Source organism: Crocodylus siamensis, chromosome 2 (assembly GCF_052110815.1).
Source record: "Crocodylus siamensis isolate JL-2025a chromosome 2, ASM5211081v1, whole genome shotgun sequence".
Classification (NCBI taxonomy): domain Eukaryota; kingdom Metazoa; phylum Chordata; order Crocodylia; family Crocodylidae; genus Crocodylus; species Crocodylus siamensis.
The window spans coordinates 191847572-191865100 of NC_143396.1; the positions used below are offsets into that span (position 1 = coordinate 191847572).

The following is a 17529-nucleotide window of genomic DNA, read 5'->3' on the forward strand; positions in this document are numbered from 1 at the left end:
GACAGACAGACTAAGGCTTTTATCATATTAGAATGATGAAATTAAGCTTTACAACTACATTGCCAGGTCAAAGCCTAATCCCCACAAAGTCTCTTATTCAAGCAAAACTCCATTAAGTACAGATAAGAGGATCTCATGCTTGTTGCTGGAGAAGAAAAGGTCGATTTGATGAGAGCTAAGCCAAACTAGTTTGGCCTGCTCCTGGCTATTCCAAATAAGATAAATAGACCTTGTTTTGGCTAATAGGTCAAATATTTTGATTATCTGATCCGGTGTCCACCTACAATGAAATAATACCCTCCCCCCCAACACATACAAATAAGTTAAATCTTACTGGCTTTCAAAACTGAGACATTAGATGAGCTACATAGAGTATTCCACCAAGGCCTGAAACATACTATTCTTGTAAGATTTAGTTTCTTGTATAATGCCCTGAAAAATATACCCATGCACTTCAAACTTACAACACCTTAAAAATAGCTGCATTTTTCTCCTCATGGGGCTCTGCACTTTAATAAAATTAAAAAATTAATGGAAAGTAGACAATCAAAACAAGACATTCTGTGTGCAAAACAGAATAGGACTTGACCAGCACTTTAAAAGACCAAACATGAAATGGGAAGAAAAGTAATATAGTACATAGAACTGCAAGAAAATAAATCTTACACATGTGATTTGGCAGTATGTTTCACATTAAGCTGAAGCTTATTCTAAGATGGTCTTGTTCATTCTTCATGCACTGTACCCCATTGACATATATGGCATCATACAAAGAAATGTAATATCTCATCCAATGCACTAAATGTCCTGATGGAAAATATGTAGGAGAAACCAAACAACTCCAAACCAGAATGAACGCACACCAAAAATCTATCAAAGACAAACGTCTCACAAGACAACTACTCTCTCTCGAATTTCTCAGTTCTAATCCTCAAAGAGAACTTACAAAACACCTTTCATAGATAAGCCTACGAACTTCACTCCATTAATCTACTGGATACAAAAAATCATGGACTAAATATAGACACTGGAATTATGGCACAGTATAACCTGCCTGCCATCTGATAATCCCAGGTAACCTGTCTGCATTTTACTAGCTACATTCCCTTCCTTCTTCTCCCAACCTACCTGTCTCTCACTTATTGTGTCCCATTGTCTCAGATCCTCACCGCCACGTGTTTGTATTCTCACAGACCTGCATTTTGCATATTTACCCTATTCCACCCAGGAGAGCACACAAAACACCAGCAGACTCTCTCCAATGCCAGAACAAGAGTTTTTGTGCCCGAAAGCTTGCACACAACATTTTTTCCAACTATTCAGTTTGTCTAATAGAAGACACCACATTTATCCAAAGAACCTTGTCTGCCTATGTCCTTAGCCCAACAAGGCTATAACCAACACCCATTCATACAAAGAAGGGAAGGCAAGGTCTAACAGTTACAAACTGCTGGAAGACCATTTTAGACTGGACATAAGGAAAAACTTACTTCCTAAGTCTCCAAAGTCTGGAGTAGACTCCCCCAGAAGTAGTGCAAGCACCTACTCTGGATATGTTCAAGAAACGCCTGGATGCTTATCTTGCTGGGGTCATCTCACCCCAGCTGACTTCCTGCCCTTGGGCAGGGGGCTGGACCCAATGATCTCATGAGGTCCCTTCCAGCCCTAACATCTATGAAATCTATGAATCTAGTACCGGGTGAGGTTATAATCACATATCAAGCAAGTATGTGACATGACACAATCTTTATTCAAAACAGAAAAAGGAAGTCTGTATATTCAAGGTCACTTGACTAAGAAAAATAAGCTTTTATTCAGCTTATCCCTGTAAAGGCAGTTCAGCCCTTGGAGATTCTTTTCTGGCTCCTATATCATCAACAGAATTTTTGACCCAGTTCCAGCTGCGGAAGCTTTATTGATGTTGAAGATGTGCAAGCCAGAAAGAACATGACTTGACTTTACATCCCAGGCCATGTTTGTAGATATAAACATATATTTCTACTTATAAACATATTTCTATGCATGAGGAAAGACACTACCACCAGTAGAAGAGGTCACAGAGTAGTGACATATTGGTCCCATGCCAAGGGAGGACAGGTCTCAACTCCAGCCAAACCTCTCTATCTGTGGTTTTCAGCCAGGGTGCCATGGGACCCTGGGGTGCTATCAGAACTCTTGAAGAATGCTGCAAGATGAGAGGAGGTAAGCAGATAAACACAAGCTCAGGTTTGTCCCTGCCTGGCTGATTCCCCACTCCCACTGCCCAGCCCTTCTGCAAAGAGATAAGCACTGTAATATATAAAGTTAGTTTTTAAAAATTTGGTGCCATTCAGTTCACAAGGTAAGGAGGGGTGCCTGATGTCCAAGAAGGTTGAGAACCACTGCTCTAAGGAATTGTTTTGGCAGAGGATTCCTAATATCTCTGGGGTGCTCTGTCTGATCCCATCTCACCAATGAATCATATCCCCTTTGTACATAACACACAAATCCAAACATGTTGATGGAGTGCAAGTTGCAGGTAGCTTGTGTGCTGTACTCCATCTGTGGTTATTTTCCACTGCAGCCTGGGTTCTACCAGAAGAATCCAATGAATTAATTGGGCCAACAATCTGTACACTACAGCCTTACAGTCCTAAAAAGTGCCAATTACAATTTATAAACAAAAGAAAGCAATGAAAAAACAGAAAGAGGAATACCATGTACTATTACAACAGCACATAATTTTCTAAACTAAAATATTTCTCCTGATTCAGTATCCAGAATCAGATACAGAGCTAAAGAGATGTATTACTACTTACACACCAGATCCATGAGGTTTAGTGTACAGCTTTAGAGACTGAGTTTAGCAAGCGTATAGATTTAGAGCTTATTCCATCAGTAGTCTCCTGCTATCGTACAGGCTAGGGACAGACATCACACATAAATTGGTTTAAGTGATCAGAAACTGGTTTATGCCTCTAACAGAATAGACATTCAGTGCACATAAACCAGTTTGAAAATGGCTGAAAATGGTTTGAGATAAACCTGGTTGAATGACATCCTGAGGGGCCGTGGCTACGATGTGATGATTGACGTGCTCATAATGGGAATGCTCGGAGCCTGGGAACCCAGTGATGAGAGTATCCTGCGTGCCTGCCGCGTCTCCCGCCACTACGCCAAGCTGATGCGCTGCCTCATGGTGTCTGACACCATCCGCTGGTCCCATGACATCTACATAGTACACATCATGGGCTACCGCCAGTACTCCGACCCCACCAGACAAACCGACGCCGGACTGGACCCAGAGGAGACCACCTGAACCCCCCCTCTGCACCAGATGGACTTCACTTAGAGAGGATTCATCAGCAACGGACGACCCTGCTCCACCTGAAGAGGACCCCTGTGATGAGACTCTATATGGACTGAGACACTTTCTTCGAACTACTTCCTCCACCACTGCAGACCATTGTAATGGGTTTCTTTCTCTCTCAGTGTCACAAACCCCCTCCCTCTCCTTCCCCAGGCTTAGTTAGCTAACGTTGTATTTTCTGTAACCTAGTTGTGTTCCCCTCCTCACCCCCATCCCTCTAATGTCTGTCCCTCGCTCGGGCAATTTGTATTTCCCGACCGGCTTTGTCATCTTTTTGGATTCACAATCCTAAACACATACTAATAAAAGTCAATCACTTAACTGATTTGGGCATGGGTGACTGGTGCTTCCTGGCTCTGGGGGTGCACCAGCAGCCGATCGCTGATGGGGAGAGAGGTCCCCCCAGTGGCCAATCAGTGATGGGGGAGGAGTCCCCCCAGCAACCCCAGTACTGGCTCCATGCAATGCTCATAAGCCCCAGACAGGGAATCTTCCTCCTCCTCCCACCGCAGGGTGGGGAGGGGGGCTCTGTTCTATGCTGGAGGGTACTCTTCCCCCTCCTTCTCCCTTGCCTTCACCACTGAGGGGTGGGGAGGGCGGACTCTGTGCAGGCTGCCCAGCCCCAGCCCTGGCCCCAGAGGGGGACACTTCCCCCCCCGTGGGGCAGCAGGGGCTCTCTTCAGTGCTGCAGGGGAGAAATTCTTCCCCTTCCTTTCCCAATGCCACCACCCCCATGAGGCAGGAGTGGAGGCTTTTATGGTGCTCCCTGGCCTGGCCCAGCTGGGGCACAGGGAGTGGCTTTAATGGAGTCACAGCTGCCGGGGGTGACCCTGGTCCTGCAGCCCGGCAGAGCCTGGCCTTGCTCAGTCCCAGCTAAGGCAGCCACTTGGTTGGGGGCAGGCCAGGCTGCAGGGGTGGGGCCACTCCCAGCGGGTACAGCTCAGTGATGGGGAGGTGAGCACAGTCGGGCAGCTGCTTCCCCTGTCAGCGAGAACAGCCCAGCGTGCGCAGCCAGTGGCTGGATGGACAGCACCTTATCGAGGCCTGTTCAGAGGCACTGCGGGTATTTGCGAGGCCTCTGCAAGCCTTGTGGTGGGTGGCTGCTGGTCTCTGGGCCCGCAGCGCCTCTGAGCAGGCCCAGATAAGCAACTGCCTGACCAGCTGCTGGCCACGGATGCCAGGTGCTCATTGATAGAAAAAGCAGCTACCTGGCTGCTCTCACCCCCCTATCACTGAGCTGCACCAGCCAGGGCTGGCCCCACCCCCACAGCCTGGCCTGGCCTGGCCCCACCAAGCGGCATGCAAGAGCCTCCCCTCCTTGCACTGTGGGAGCAGGGGGTGGGGGAAGGAGGAAGGGAAAGAGTTCCCTTCCCAGTGCTGAACAGAGCCCCCCTCCCCACTCTGCAGGGGGGAATGTCCCCCTCTGGGGCTGGGGCCAGGCAGCCTGCACAGAGCCCCACCTTGGTGGTGAAGGCAGGGGAGGAAAAGGAGGGGGAAGAGTACCCCCCAGCATGGAACAGAGCCCCCCTTGTCACCCTGTGGGGGAGGATAGGGAAGAGTTCCCATCTGGGACCAGGCAGCATCACATGAAACCCCCACCTCCCCACTCCTCGGTGGTGGGGGAGAAGCAAGGGGAAGAGTCCCCTTCCAAGGCCAAGCAGCCTTGCAGTGCCTCCCTCCCCACCCCACAGTGGTGGGAGGGAGGAGAGGGAAAGAGCCCCCCCTCCAGTACCAAACAGAGCCCGCTCCCTGCCCTGCGGCAGTGAGGGAAAGGCAGGAGGGGGAACAGTTCCCCTCTGGGGCCGGGCAGCCCTGTGCGTGGGGATTGCTCCCAGCTGTCAGGAACCTGCTGGGGTGGGCAGAGCTCTCCCTTCCTCCCTCCTACCAAACAGAAACTCCCTCTTCCCCCAGCCTCTGAGCCCTGCAGGCCAGGGTGGGTGTTTAAACCCCCCCTCAGTCTAACTCATGCCTGTCAGGGCTTGGCCATGTCCCCCTCTGCTCAGCTCCCATGTTGGAAGAGAAGGGCTGCTCTAGCGCCCCTGGGCTTCTGGCCTGGAGGCATGTGCCAAATACCTATTCACTTGCAAACCAGTTCACTTTCTCCAAGTTAGACTAACCTTGAAAGATTGAATCAATTCAGGCTGAGGCTTTTTGAATGTCTGTCCCTAGCCACATCGTTCTATACCAACAACACCTTGCAACAACGTTGAAAAATAGCCAATACCAATTACCAATTTCTTTCCAAACTAGACCAGGTTCAGGAAGGTACTTAAGCATAGGTCAGGTCATACTGAAGTAAAGGTGCCATTCATGTGCATAAGCTTAGTTATGGACTTAAATAGCTTGTTGAACTGAAGTTAGAAAACATAGCCTTCTTTTAAGTATGGCATCCTCTACATTACTTACCAGTAACAGAGAACAAAAGTCTCTTGGACTTACGAGAAAAATGTGGAACTAAACATATGAAACATTGAACAAAAATCATATTTTACAGAAGTTTCTTGCAAGGGGATATAATTTACTGCTACCCATGTCTTCTGTTATTATGCTGCTGTTTTAAAAATAATCTCCAAGAACTTTAGGATTTACTGATTGCATTACAGGTAAGAAAAACATTGTTTTTGTTTAGATGACTAAACAAGTGGTGTAGAGAATGTAGGTTAAAGTAAAACATTTTTGCTAACACACTTAAAAACTTTCAACAAATAAATTTAAATCTCCAGAGGAAAAGGAAAAATATTAGGCTTGTTACAGGAAATACAAATAATATTCAATAAGCTATTACTTCCAATAGGATCATAGTTGTAGTCTTGAGAAGATTCCTCTCTCCTGTTTTCATTTTGTTGCAAGACATAATGAAATCTTTTTTAAAAAAAAACAAGAAACAATATCCTATTATTGTTAGTGCACCAATCATGTCATTGTATTACTGGCTTAAAAACCATTTGATATTTCAAAACAATCATTACCCACCTCCTCTAATGTAGTTAATTTTGTAGAAAGAGAGTTGACTTGCTTTTTCTATGTTGTAAAAGGAAAAAAAAAGTTAATTAAAATATGCTAGAGGGAAAGGAAAGTCCAACTAAATAAAGGCCCAGTATCTGTTAGTAACAAAGACCAGGACTAATATTATGGCATCTGCATATTAATCTTCATTCAGTGTTTTGATTAAAAGAAACATGTTTTGAAAACTAAATTTGATATATTCACCTATCAAATTCAGTTTTCAGCACGTGAATTTGATACGTAAATAGACTGAATTAATCTACCAGGTTTATGAAAGGATTAATAATGGTTCTTTTCCCTCATCGATTTATCCCTCTATCTTGGTATCAAATTCTTACTGAAAAATGGCTCTTAGAGATGACCCCATAGAAAAGACACCCATTTCTTTCATGTTTCACAGCCCCTAAATCAGCAGGAGGTAGAAATATTTCAGATAGTGATATATTCCCTGTAATGGAACAAACTGAATTCTCCTTATTGTGGGCCACTTGGTCATGAAATATTTCTTAACACTCCCTACTTGTAGTCAGCAGACAGAAAGAGGATCCTTCATTATAACATCATTAAAAGGTTATGAAGGAATCTTCTATAAATCAAGCATTTCCCCAACAATTAGAACAGGGGTTGTCAACTGGGGGTATGCATAACCCTGGGGGTACTTGGAAGGGGGCTAGGGGGTACACGTGGGTGGGTGGGGACAGAGGGCTGCCACGCACCACCCCACGTCACACACTCCCAGGAGCAGGGCTGGGGGAGAGGGGGGAGGAGGAGGGTCAAGGGCAGCAGCTCCCCTCTGCAGGCTGCAAAGGCACCACTAGGGTGGCTGGACACTGGGGAGGTTGGAAGCTCACGTGGCAGCTGCCACTACCATCCACTACCCTGTACTGCCACCATGTGCAAGCCCTCGCTCCAGGCTCTGGGTCTAGCCACCGCCACCCTGCTCCATGTCCAGCCACCACTATCCCCTGTCCCACTCCAAGTCTGGCCACTGCCACCCCCCTGCTCTACCAGAAGTGTACCCAGAAGGGGTACGTTCCTTAAAAATGGTTGAAAAACCCTGAATTAGAAAAAAACCCCCAACATTAGATTACTACAACTTTAAGGGTTATGACTGAGTTATTAAAGCATCTGATACTTTCCCACAAATGCTTCCAAAATTTTATATTTAGATTATTTGCGAGTCCTTATCAAGTAGGACCCCAAAATATTTTGAAACTAGCAAATTGCCTATCAAAAATGACGGATAGGCAGGGACACAGGCCTGTGTGCCCCCCCCGCCACTCCCCCACCAATCCAGGTCCAAGCCCGCTCTCCCCACTTCCCCCTGAGTCCGGGTCCATTCCCCAACTCCCTCACACCCCACCTCTGAAGGAGCTGCTGGGCCGCAATTGTCCTACGACCTGACCCAGGAAGGGCCCCAGTCACTGTGAACGGGGCCCCAGCCAGGTCATGAGGCAATCAGAGCCCCATGTCTGATCCAGGGGTGCAGCTCACAGCCCCTGTTCTATGCAAGAGGCAAGGGACAGCTGCAGCTGCAGGCTGCACTCAGCCTCTGCTCTGTGCCTTGCTGCCACTGCATTGGCAGCAGCACCATGCTGTGCCATGTGCCTTGCTGTCCAGCTTGCCCAGCAACAGAAGGTGCCACACTGGACCACTGTCAAAGCAGCAGCAGTGATCTGGCCCAGCCATGGCCCCCTCTCCCTCTTGGCTCTCCAGCGCTGTGCCTTTGGAGGAGCCACCAGACTCAGGCTGCCCCACAACCCAGCCCGGCTGGGGCCCCGTCACCATGAACAGAGCCCTGGCTGGGCCAGATCATGGGCCAATCAGAGCTTGTCCAGGAGTGCAGCATGGGGGAGCCAAAGAGAGGGCACATGTCCTTCTCCCCCGACTCCTCCTGTGTCTGGCCCCATGCGCCCCCACCATCACCTAGGAAGGGGGGGGAAGCTTGCATGTGGCATCTGTAGCTGCCCATGCCCCATGCTCAGTGTCTGGCCATGTGCAACCACGCCCACCTCGCCTCCCTGCTTCCCCTCCCTGGGTGGAGGCAGGCAGGGTCCAGGGAGTGGGGCAGGTGGTCAGGGACACGTTGGGATGGGGTGGGGCGCACTGCTGCAGGGCTGTGCAGTGCACCGGGGAAGGGTGCAGCTGCAGGGCTGTGCTGCATGCAATGCCCACTCCCCTCTTCTCTCCCTCCCTGCCACCTCCCGCTCCCTGCTGGCTGTGGCAGGAAGCAGAAGGCAGTGGGGAGGGGAGCAGGTACGACACAGTGTGCTGCACTGTGCGGCAGTGCCCCATGGCAGCACACCAGGTGGCTACACCTTGCAGCAGGCAGCGTGGCACAGCTGGGAGCATGCCATGCCATGCTTTTCCCCCAGTCACCTGGCCCACTCCCTGGCCCCCAGCCTCCTCCTGTCTGTCTGTCTGTAATGCTCCAGGCTAGCCAAATTGCCGCCTGCCCTGTGGGCAGCACAGAGTTGGCCCAGAGTATTACAGACAGACCAAGTAGGGCTGTGCAAAGTTTTGCTGGCTGTTTCATTTCAACACTGTTTTGACCAATTTCGAGGTTGAAACAGCAAAACCGGAACAAAATAAAGGCCATCGAAATAGCCTTGAAACAAAATGAAGTTGGTCGAAATGTTTTGACTATAGGTTGGGGATGGGAAGTCATTTTAGCTGGGCTGACTTCCCATTCCCAGCGCAAGATCCGGTAGGGGGAAGCAAGGCAGCCCAGTTGGGCTGCTTTCCCATCCCTTGCGCTAGATTGCACCCTCACTGCAACCTAGCGCAGGGGACTAGAAAGCAGCCCAGCTGGGCTGACTCTCCATCCTCAGTGAAACATCTAAAAAGCGTTGGAACAGCCTTTCTGTTTCATCGGAACAGAACAGAACAGCTGTTTCAACTGGAAGTGAAATTCGATACGAAACTGTTCCGTTGAACCATCAAACCTCAAAGCAAAATGGAAAAGTGATGTTTTGCACATCCCTAAGACTAAGGCTTTATTATATTAGAATAGTGAAGTGAAACACTGCTGACAGTTTGTATGACCATTCCTTTAAAACAGAAGTTTTCAGCCTTTTTTAAGGAGTGTACCCCCTCTGGGTACACTTCTGGTGAGGCGGAGAGGAGGTGGCAGCAGCCAGATGCAGAGGGAGGGAGAGAGCTTGCATGTTGTGGTGTGGGGTGGTGGGTGGCGACCATGGCTGCCATGTGTGAGGTCCTGCCCTCCCTCACCTCCTGCATCTGGCTGGCCTGGTGGTGCCTGTGTGGCCGTACAAAGAAGGTGCTGCCCTCGCTCCTCCCCATCCCCCTCCCTCTGGCCCTGCTCCTGGTTGGTGGCGGTGTGGGTTGGTGGTGCTACATCCCTACCCGCCCGCCTGTGCATACTCCCTACCCCTTTCCAAGTACCCTCGGTTGACAACCCCTACTTTAAAAAATAAGAATGGACATCTTTTCTTGGTGCAATATAAAAAACAAAACAAAAACACATGTACCAGACTTCTGCAATATCCATGAATCATGTGATTCTCCTCACAAAAGCTCACTAAATTGCTCTTGAAATCTTCAAGCTCATTCGATATACATTTTAAGTGTACAGGATACTGCTCCAATCTGAAAAATAAATGCGTATCAGCCATGCATGTGAGCATTGCTCCTGAAGCTTTTAAAAACAGATTAGACAAACATTTGTCTAGGATGGCTTAGACAGGTATGATCCCACTTTGAGTAGAGGGTTAAACTTGATGACCTCCCAAGATCCCTTCTAGCACTGTTCTTATAAACTATATGTTTATTTTTAAAAAGGGACATGATTTAAGGATTATAAACCAATTTTTAAAGCACCTGATGCTTGGAGCTTCCACTAACATCCAAGAACTTCTACATTTAGATTATTTGCAGGTTTTTATCAGGTAGGCCTCAACATTTTTTGAAATTGTGAAGTGAAGATCACAAGATACCAAACTAGCTTTTAGATCTCTGGCAGCAAAAATATTGGTGCTTTGATACAGTCAAAATGTCTTGAAAATGGAGAATGGACAGGGGTTTGGAAAGAAAGAGAGAAGTATAGTAGAAAAGAATAAAACAAAAAAAGCAAGAAGACTGATGGCAAATTACACACATGCAAACAAAGGGGAATTAGTTATTGCCTAATGAAACTACATGAGATCATAGCAAACTTGTAGTGAGACATGAACAAGAGAGAGAGACATTTCTTACTGTATTTCCACAATTTCTCCCCAACTTCATCTGAAAAAATCAGGTCTCCTGGAGAGTTCCCAAACACTTAGTTAAACCAATCTAGTTCAGCCCCTTGTTTAGGGTAGCATCATCCCTGACCAAACCATCCCAGCCAAGTGTCTGTCTAACTTGCTCTTGACAATTTACAAGGATAGAGAGTCTACAGTCTTTGTATGTTAAGCCTGTCCCAGTACTTAACCAGCTTCAGAGTGAGAAACTTCTTTCTAATCTCTGACCTAAACTTCCCCTGCTGCAGTTTGAGGCCATTGCTCCTAGTCCTGTCCACTGCAGTCACAGAGAAAAGCCCATCTCCATCCTCTCTCTAATAACTCTTCATTATTTGAAGAGGTATTTGAAGACTGTTATCAATCCTGGCTCGGTCTCTCTCTTCCCGAGACTAAATAATCCTAGCTTTTTCAGCCTTTCCTCATAAGTCATGCTTCCCAAGTCTGTAATAATTTTTGTTGCTTTCTGCTCTCTTTCTAATCTGTCCACATCTTTCTTGAAGTATGGGGCCCAAAACTGGATATAGTATTGCAAGTGGTGTCCCACCAGTGCCAAATAAAGCAGAAGAATCATTTTCCTTGATTTGGAAGACACATTCCTATTAATACCATCGGCCTTTTTTACAACAAGAGCATGCTGTTGTCTCATATTCAGCTTATGATCCACAGTAACCTCCACAGTACCTGCAGCCTAGCTAGTCATTCCCTTGTCTGTATTTGTGCATGAAATTATTCCACCTGAAGTGAAAAAAAACTTAGCACTTGTCCTTGTTGCATTTCATTTGATGGATTGTGGACCATTTCTCCAGTCTATCCAAGTCATTCCAAATCCTAGCCCGACCCTCTAGGCAATTTGTTTTATTTGCACAGTTTTATAATTGAACGAATGACACATTAGTGAAGGTAGAGTTTAAATGAAACATTTTTTTTCAGATATAAGGATGCTGAGCAGAAAATAATCTATTCCAGGGATCAGCCATACCTTGTTAGTTTGCCTTTCAGTTCTGCAACTTCATCCATCAATTCCAGGCAGATTTCATCTGATACTTCCATTGCTTTCTGTGTACCCAGTACCTGGCCAGTTAATTTCTGATACATGTATTTTAAGTCTTCAACACTACTAGTTAGAGCATCCAATTGCCTTCAACAAAATGGAAAGAAAAAAGCATACCATTAATTCAGATATTTGGTTCAAATAACATTTAAATTTAAATCATATCTTAAGCAGAATACAATTTTCTTGCAACTGCCACCATGTTGATCTGGACCAAATCTGACATGGAGACTTAAAAAAGTTAGGTGTTATCATCCAACCTGTTGGCAGATGTAATTAATAAATAAGATGTCCCAATATCTAAAAAAATAAAAGTTTATATTTATGTGTAAAAATGTTTTTAAAGCCAAGAGATGCAGCTGCCTTAGATCCTGGATATGCCTGCCCTGCATGGCTGGATCAGGCCCCAGTTGGGCCATTTCCTCATGGCCGAATCAGGCCTGGCTGCGCCACTCTGCATGCCAGATCAGGCCACGGTCCATATCCAGCATGCAGACCAACATGGCACCATTTATCTGGGCCATGGGATGAAAAGGTTGGACATCACTAATCCAACATACATCTCTGAGTCTTCAGTTGCTCCTTGAAAAGTCTCAGCATCTTCCTCAGTTAAAAATACTATATTTCCTCCTGGAAAACAGACAGAAAATATCACAACGCTAATGCCATTTGTGAAATGCTTATATACATAATAGTTACAAAGAATGTGTCAAATATATTGCATATAATAATATTTATATTTATAATGTAATATAGTAGTGCACAAAACATGCTACATATTTTTAAAAAATAGGATCAAAGATGCTTACTATTTTTATCCGGGTTTCTTTTATTTGTAGACTTATTTTCAGTGGACTTATCTGAAATACTAAATTTTAGAAAAATTAATACAAGTTCACTTATTTAAAGATTAAAATAACCCCAGCACATTCATCCATCCCATTTTTCCTTTACGAGGAAGTTTGCTTTACTGTAATGCTGAATGCTACATAATCACTGTAGGTAACTGTAATGGGTCCCATACCTACACCAGTTGGCTGTAGGAGCAGAGAGGAAATGCCGCTTGCCTCAGGTGTGGGAATAACAATCAGGACTAAAATTGCCAGGACTGATGGGGAAAGCGTGGGTAGGTGACAGGTGGCGGGGTGGTTACAGGCTTCTTAAGGCCAGGACCGTGGCTGGGGCCACAGATTGGCTCTGACCTGCCAGGGTAAAGGAGCTCCAGACCACAAGGGACTGAAAGGAAGCCCCACAGCACCAGACACCAATGTGAAATTAATTGTTATAATCATGGTGTGACATGGACCAAAGCTCAGGAAAGATTTTAATTTGAAGCAGTTTGCTTATGCCTGCATTTATGTTTAAAGCTGGGAGACCAAAAGTGACTGTCAGAGGAGGCTTGGAAATCACAGCGAGCATCCAGAGAGACACTTCCATGTTGCTGGAGAAATAGATTGTGAACTGAGGGTCAGAGCCTGCAATGAAACAGACTGTGCCCAACAGGACAAATGATGAGAGGGGACCCGAGGCCTTAAGGACTGTGCGAGCAGGCCCAAAGCCCAAGGGGGGCAAGGTCACAGGGCTCTGAAATGGACCTGGGCTGAGGGGCACAGCCAAAGTCAAAGGGCCAAGGCCAGAAGGCCAAAGCCCAGGCAAAGGTTTAAGATCTGAAGGGCCAAGTGCTGCAGTGGAGGCCAGGGGAGCCCCTCCACCTCAATATCCAGGAGATGGAAAAATTGTACAGTGGAGTCAGGATTCTGAACCAAAGAGGCAAAGTTGAGACAGAGGAGAGTTAGGGCTGGAAGTACATCCTGAGTTCACTGACCTCTGAGGGCAGCCTCCCCATTTTAGTTTAACATCAAGGTGTGGCAAGTGAGACATCAAGGTGGGCCCCTGAGAGGTCAGAGTGAGCAAGTGGGGCAGGCTCCAGGCAACCACTAGGGGGCGCTATGGCCACCCTCTGGGCCTGACATATTATAGTAACATTAATTACACAGCAAAATTGTCTCTTACTCTGCTGAGATGGACTATGAGTTTTATTGTAATATTTGTTTTAAAATGTATTCATGTTGTTATAAGGGTATATTCCTCATCTTATTCATAAAGCTAGCACAGGAGGAGTGGGTTAAGAGATAGCGAAGCAAAGATCTGCTTATGTATGGGATAAGACAAGACAGACCTCTAGCATCAACAGAAATGTGAATAGCTTTGTTGGCACAACAAGAGTGAGAAGGCTTACACCCAGGAGGTTGGAGGAAAGCTGAATAACAATAGTGAGGTAAGTGTGAACAAGGACAGTCCTGGCTTCTAGGAGATAGATTGGAGAGAGAGAGAGACTGGCAGAGTAGCTTTAGGGGCTCAGCAGCTGGGCAGATTAGAAATGGAATAGCTGAAAATCTTTGGAGGTGTTTAGGCTGTGTGGGCTAGATTAGTGAGAAAAAAAAAGGAACTGATTAACCCCTTTGGAGGAGGGCAGAGAACTTTGCCTTGGGGCCTTTTCCCCAATAAATGCCACTACTGAAGGGGAGCTGCCCATTTCCTGCTTGCCATGTTGGGGCACTTATACATGTGATGAACCTCTGCTCCGATGCATGCTAATTAGATTAATAGAGCCTTCTGCAAGTTTGCTGGACTGTGCTAATTAGCATGCTCCAGCAATCTTTACCTCATGTATATTTAGCATCTGCACATTTGAAAATGGTGACAGGGGTGTTTTAACTAAACCTCATCAAACAAGCTTTAGTTAAAGCACCCCCACTGCCATTTTGAAGAGCAGGACACTGAATACAGGTGATGCTGTGCAAGCTTTAATTAGAGTGGCTCTCAGAACCACTCTAATTAAAAACACCCCCCACCACACTCTGAAGCACATGTATAGATGCTCTTAGATTGTGTGTTTTCTCAAAAAAAGGCAAAGTCCTTCTCTCAGGAGCAAAACTAGCTCTGAGCCAGGGCCATGGAAAACCAGGGAAGGCAAGGAACCCAAGTCTCCCCAAACCTGCCCCACCCTACAAGCTACTCCTTGGCCAACTTTAGAGGATATTTCTCAGAAGCTGAGAAGGCAATAGTGGTCCAGAGCAAGCACTACCCCCAGGACTCCATGACACCTGAGAAGAGGAATAAGTAAACCTCCTTGTGAAGAAGAAAACATATGCCATTTAGATTCAGATTCACAGACAAACAGAGCCTCTGAGTTGAGTCCACACGGAGAAGAAAATACATTGTCACTGGCATAGAATAATTATTGAAATTTTAACTTTAAAAGATGGTTTTCAGACTGTTGTTGGGGAAAAATATCAGGTGGCCACATAATTACCATTATCACTTCTGATGATTTATGGTTAATACTCTTTGAAAATAAAACACAAGTGGACCAGAATCAGCCCTGGATCTTTACTGGAGTATGTGCTAGGAAGAAGACTGTAGCACTGCAGTTAAGGATCACAAAAGTAGTTCAGATTCACTGTATTCCTTTGAGGGGCAGGCAAAGTAGTAGTATTATTATCATCATTTCATAAATGAAGAAAATGACACATGGAAAATGGTCCTCAAACCTCACCAATTTCTGGGACACAATAGGAAAAATGGCATCTTGTGGGCAACATCTTCATTTCTCTATGCATCAGTGACATAGACATAGACATTAGGGCTGGAAGGGACCTCGGAAGATCATCGAGTCCAGACCCCATTCCCCTCCCCACCAAAGGGCAGGAAGTCAGCTGGGGTCATAGGATCCCAGCAAGATAAGCACCCAATTTACTCTTGAAGGTGTTCAATGTAGGTTCTTGAACCACCTCTGATGGCAGGCTGTTCCAGACCTTGGGGGCTCGGACAGTAAAGAAATTCTTCCTTATGTCCAGCCTGAAATGGTTTTGCAGTAGTTTATAACTGTTCAACCTCATCATCCCTTGGAGTGCTCTGGTGAACAAATGTTTACCCAGATACTGGTGGTCATCCTGATAAACTTATAGGTGGCCATCAGATCACCCCTGAGCCTGCGCTTTTCTAGGCTAAAGAGCCCCATGGCTCTCAGACTGTCATTGTAAGTTCTGTTTTCCTGACCTCTGATCATGCACGTGGCTCTCCTCTGGACTCTCTCAAGCTTCTCTACAGCCTTTTGAATTCTGGAGCCCAAAACTCCATGCAGTACTCCAGCTGTGGCCTCACCAAGGCCGAGTACAAGGGGAGAATGATGTCCCGGGATTTGCTTGAGAAGCATTTAGTAAAGCAAGCAAAACGCTGGCTTGCATCCATAGCTGCAGCATCGCATTGCAGGCTCATGTTCATCTTGTGGACAATGATGACCCCCAAGTCTCTTTCTTCTGTAGTGCTAGCCAGTGTAGCACTGCTGAGCCTATAAGGATGCTGCAGGTTTTTCCTCCCAAAGTGGAGAACCTTACATTTTTCAGTGTTAAACACCATCAAGTTCTCGTCCACTGATTTGCTGAGCCTGTCCAGGTCAGCCTGGATCACCCTCCTGTCTTCTGGTGTGGATGCTTTGCCCCAAAGTTTGGTGTCATTGGCGAACTTGGCCAGTTGGCTTCTGACTTCAATGTCCACATCATTAATGAAGATGTTGAACAATATGGGTCCAAGGACAGAGCCTTGGACATAAATTTACTGTGGCTATGAGCATTAGAGTACAAATCCAGTCTTTATTTAATGGATCTGTACGGTTTCAAGCAACAGCACTGGCAGTTTCATGGCACAGAAAGGGGATAGTGAAGACGTGAAAAGTGAAGCTATGAAAAGGTTCTCTGTGTTTAACTGAAAGGATCTGTGTATTTGGTCATGGATGGTAGGACGGATTAACAGGTCTATCACTACAATGTAGTTTTTGAAGAATTATTCTTCCCTTACAGCTCTCCCCAACATATAGCACAAGTATGCAGTCTGAGGATGAGATTACACATTAGAGTTAGCAAGTGCTAATTCTAAGAAATATTAGTCTGCATTACAGTTAACTAGTGCTAGTAATCAGCCATATGTTCAGGGTATACATACCTTCTCCAATGTGCACTGCCCAGACCTGCCACCAGAGGGCTGTTGAGCAGGTGTATTGCTAGGGGTAGCTCCTTGCCTCCTACCTCCCTGCCTCCATCCCCCCCTACTTGCCTTTCAGTTGCAGGGCCTGGCAAGGGTTGGATATGGGTGTGCTGAGGTGGCATAATCTGCAGGCTTCCCAGGAGTAGACAGGAAGGGAGAACCCCTCCACCAGAACCTCTGCTCATGGGCTGATAAGGGTGGCAGGGCAGTGATCTTGCAGTGGAGGGGCTGATGGGGGCAGAGGGGGAAATTGGTGTGGCAGGGGAGGGATCTGGGGATAGAGGGTGCAGCTTCCTCACCACCTGTTACCTGGCTGTTCCCAACTGTCAGTCCAAGGCTGTAAAATCCGGGATGATAGTTAGTCCATCTGGAAGCAGTGCCTCCTAGGATACTGGGGGACTGCAAATTGTTGGTTCTCTCTCAGATGTACACCAAGAAGTTAACTTAAACTAGGTAGCCAAGCTCAAAGATAATCCTGGTGCAAAGCGGCACAACTTTAAGACACCTAGGTTGCAGCCAGAAGTTACATTTGTTGCAGGATCAGCCGCCTGAAAGTGCTGTATAGCCATGTGTGATACACATGCATGGCTGCAGAGTACTTTTCAGGTGGCCAATTTCTCAACAAATTAAATCTTCATCAAATGAGGAATCAGATAAAGGCACTCCACTTTGGAGTGCCTTAGGGACCTTGGGTTCCCTAGAGTTAATATGTCATGCAATTGGGGTTGGATTGATGCAACCCAGCTCCGAGCAGTCTGAAGGAGGGGAGGGGGAGCGAGTTATGCACTGGGGTTTGCCCCACCTGAGCTGGGGGGGCACAGCAAGTGGATTGG

The 17529-nt window shown here is 46.5% G+C and overlaps 1 protein-coding gene across 1 annotated transcript in view; it reads right to left on the reverse strand.

The window, feature by feature from the left end:
* The window catches only part of IRAG1 (inositol 1,4,5-triphosphate receptor associated 1), a 254944-nt gene that overhangs the window by 229827 nt on the left and 7588 nt on the right, over nt 1–17529 (reverse strand). Inside the window, exons 5-9 of the mRNA XM_090032697.1 lie at nt 12460–12518; nt 12211–12280; nt 11579–11737; nt 9847–9964; nt 6323–6370 (exon numbers count right to left, since the gene is read on the reverse strand). Of these exons, the coding sequence (XP_089888823.1) occupies nt 6323–6370; nt 9847–9964; nt 11579–11737; nt 12211–12280; nt 12460–12518 (454 nt within the window). The remainder of the gene's footprint in view (nt 1–6322; nt 6371–9846; nt 9965–11578; nt 11738–12210; nt 12281–12459; nt 12519–17529) is intronic.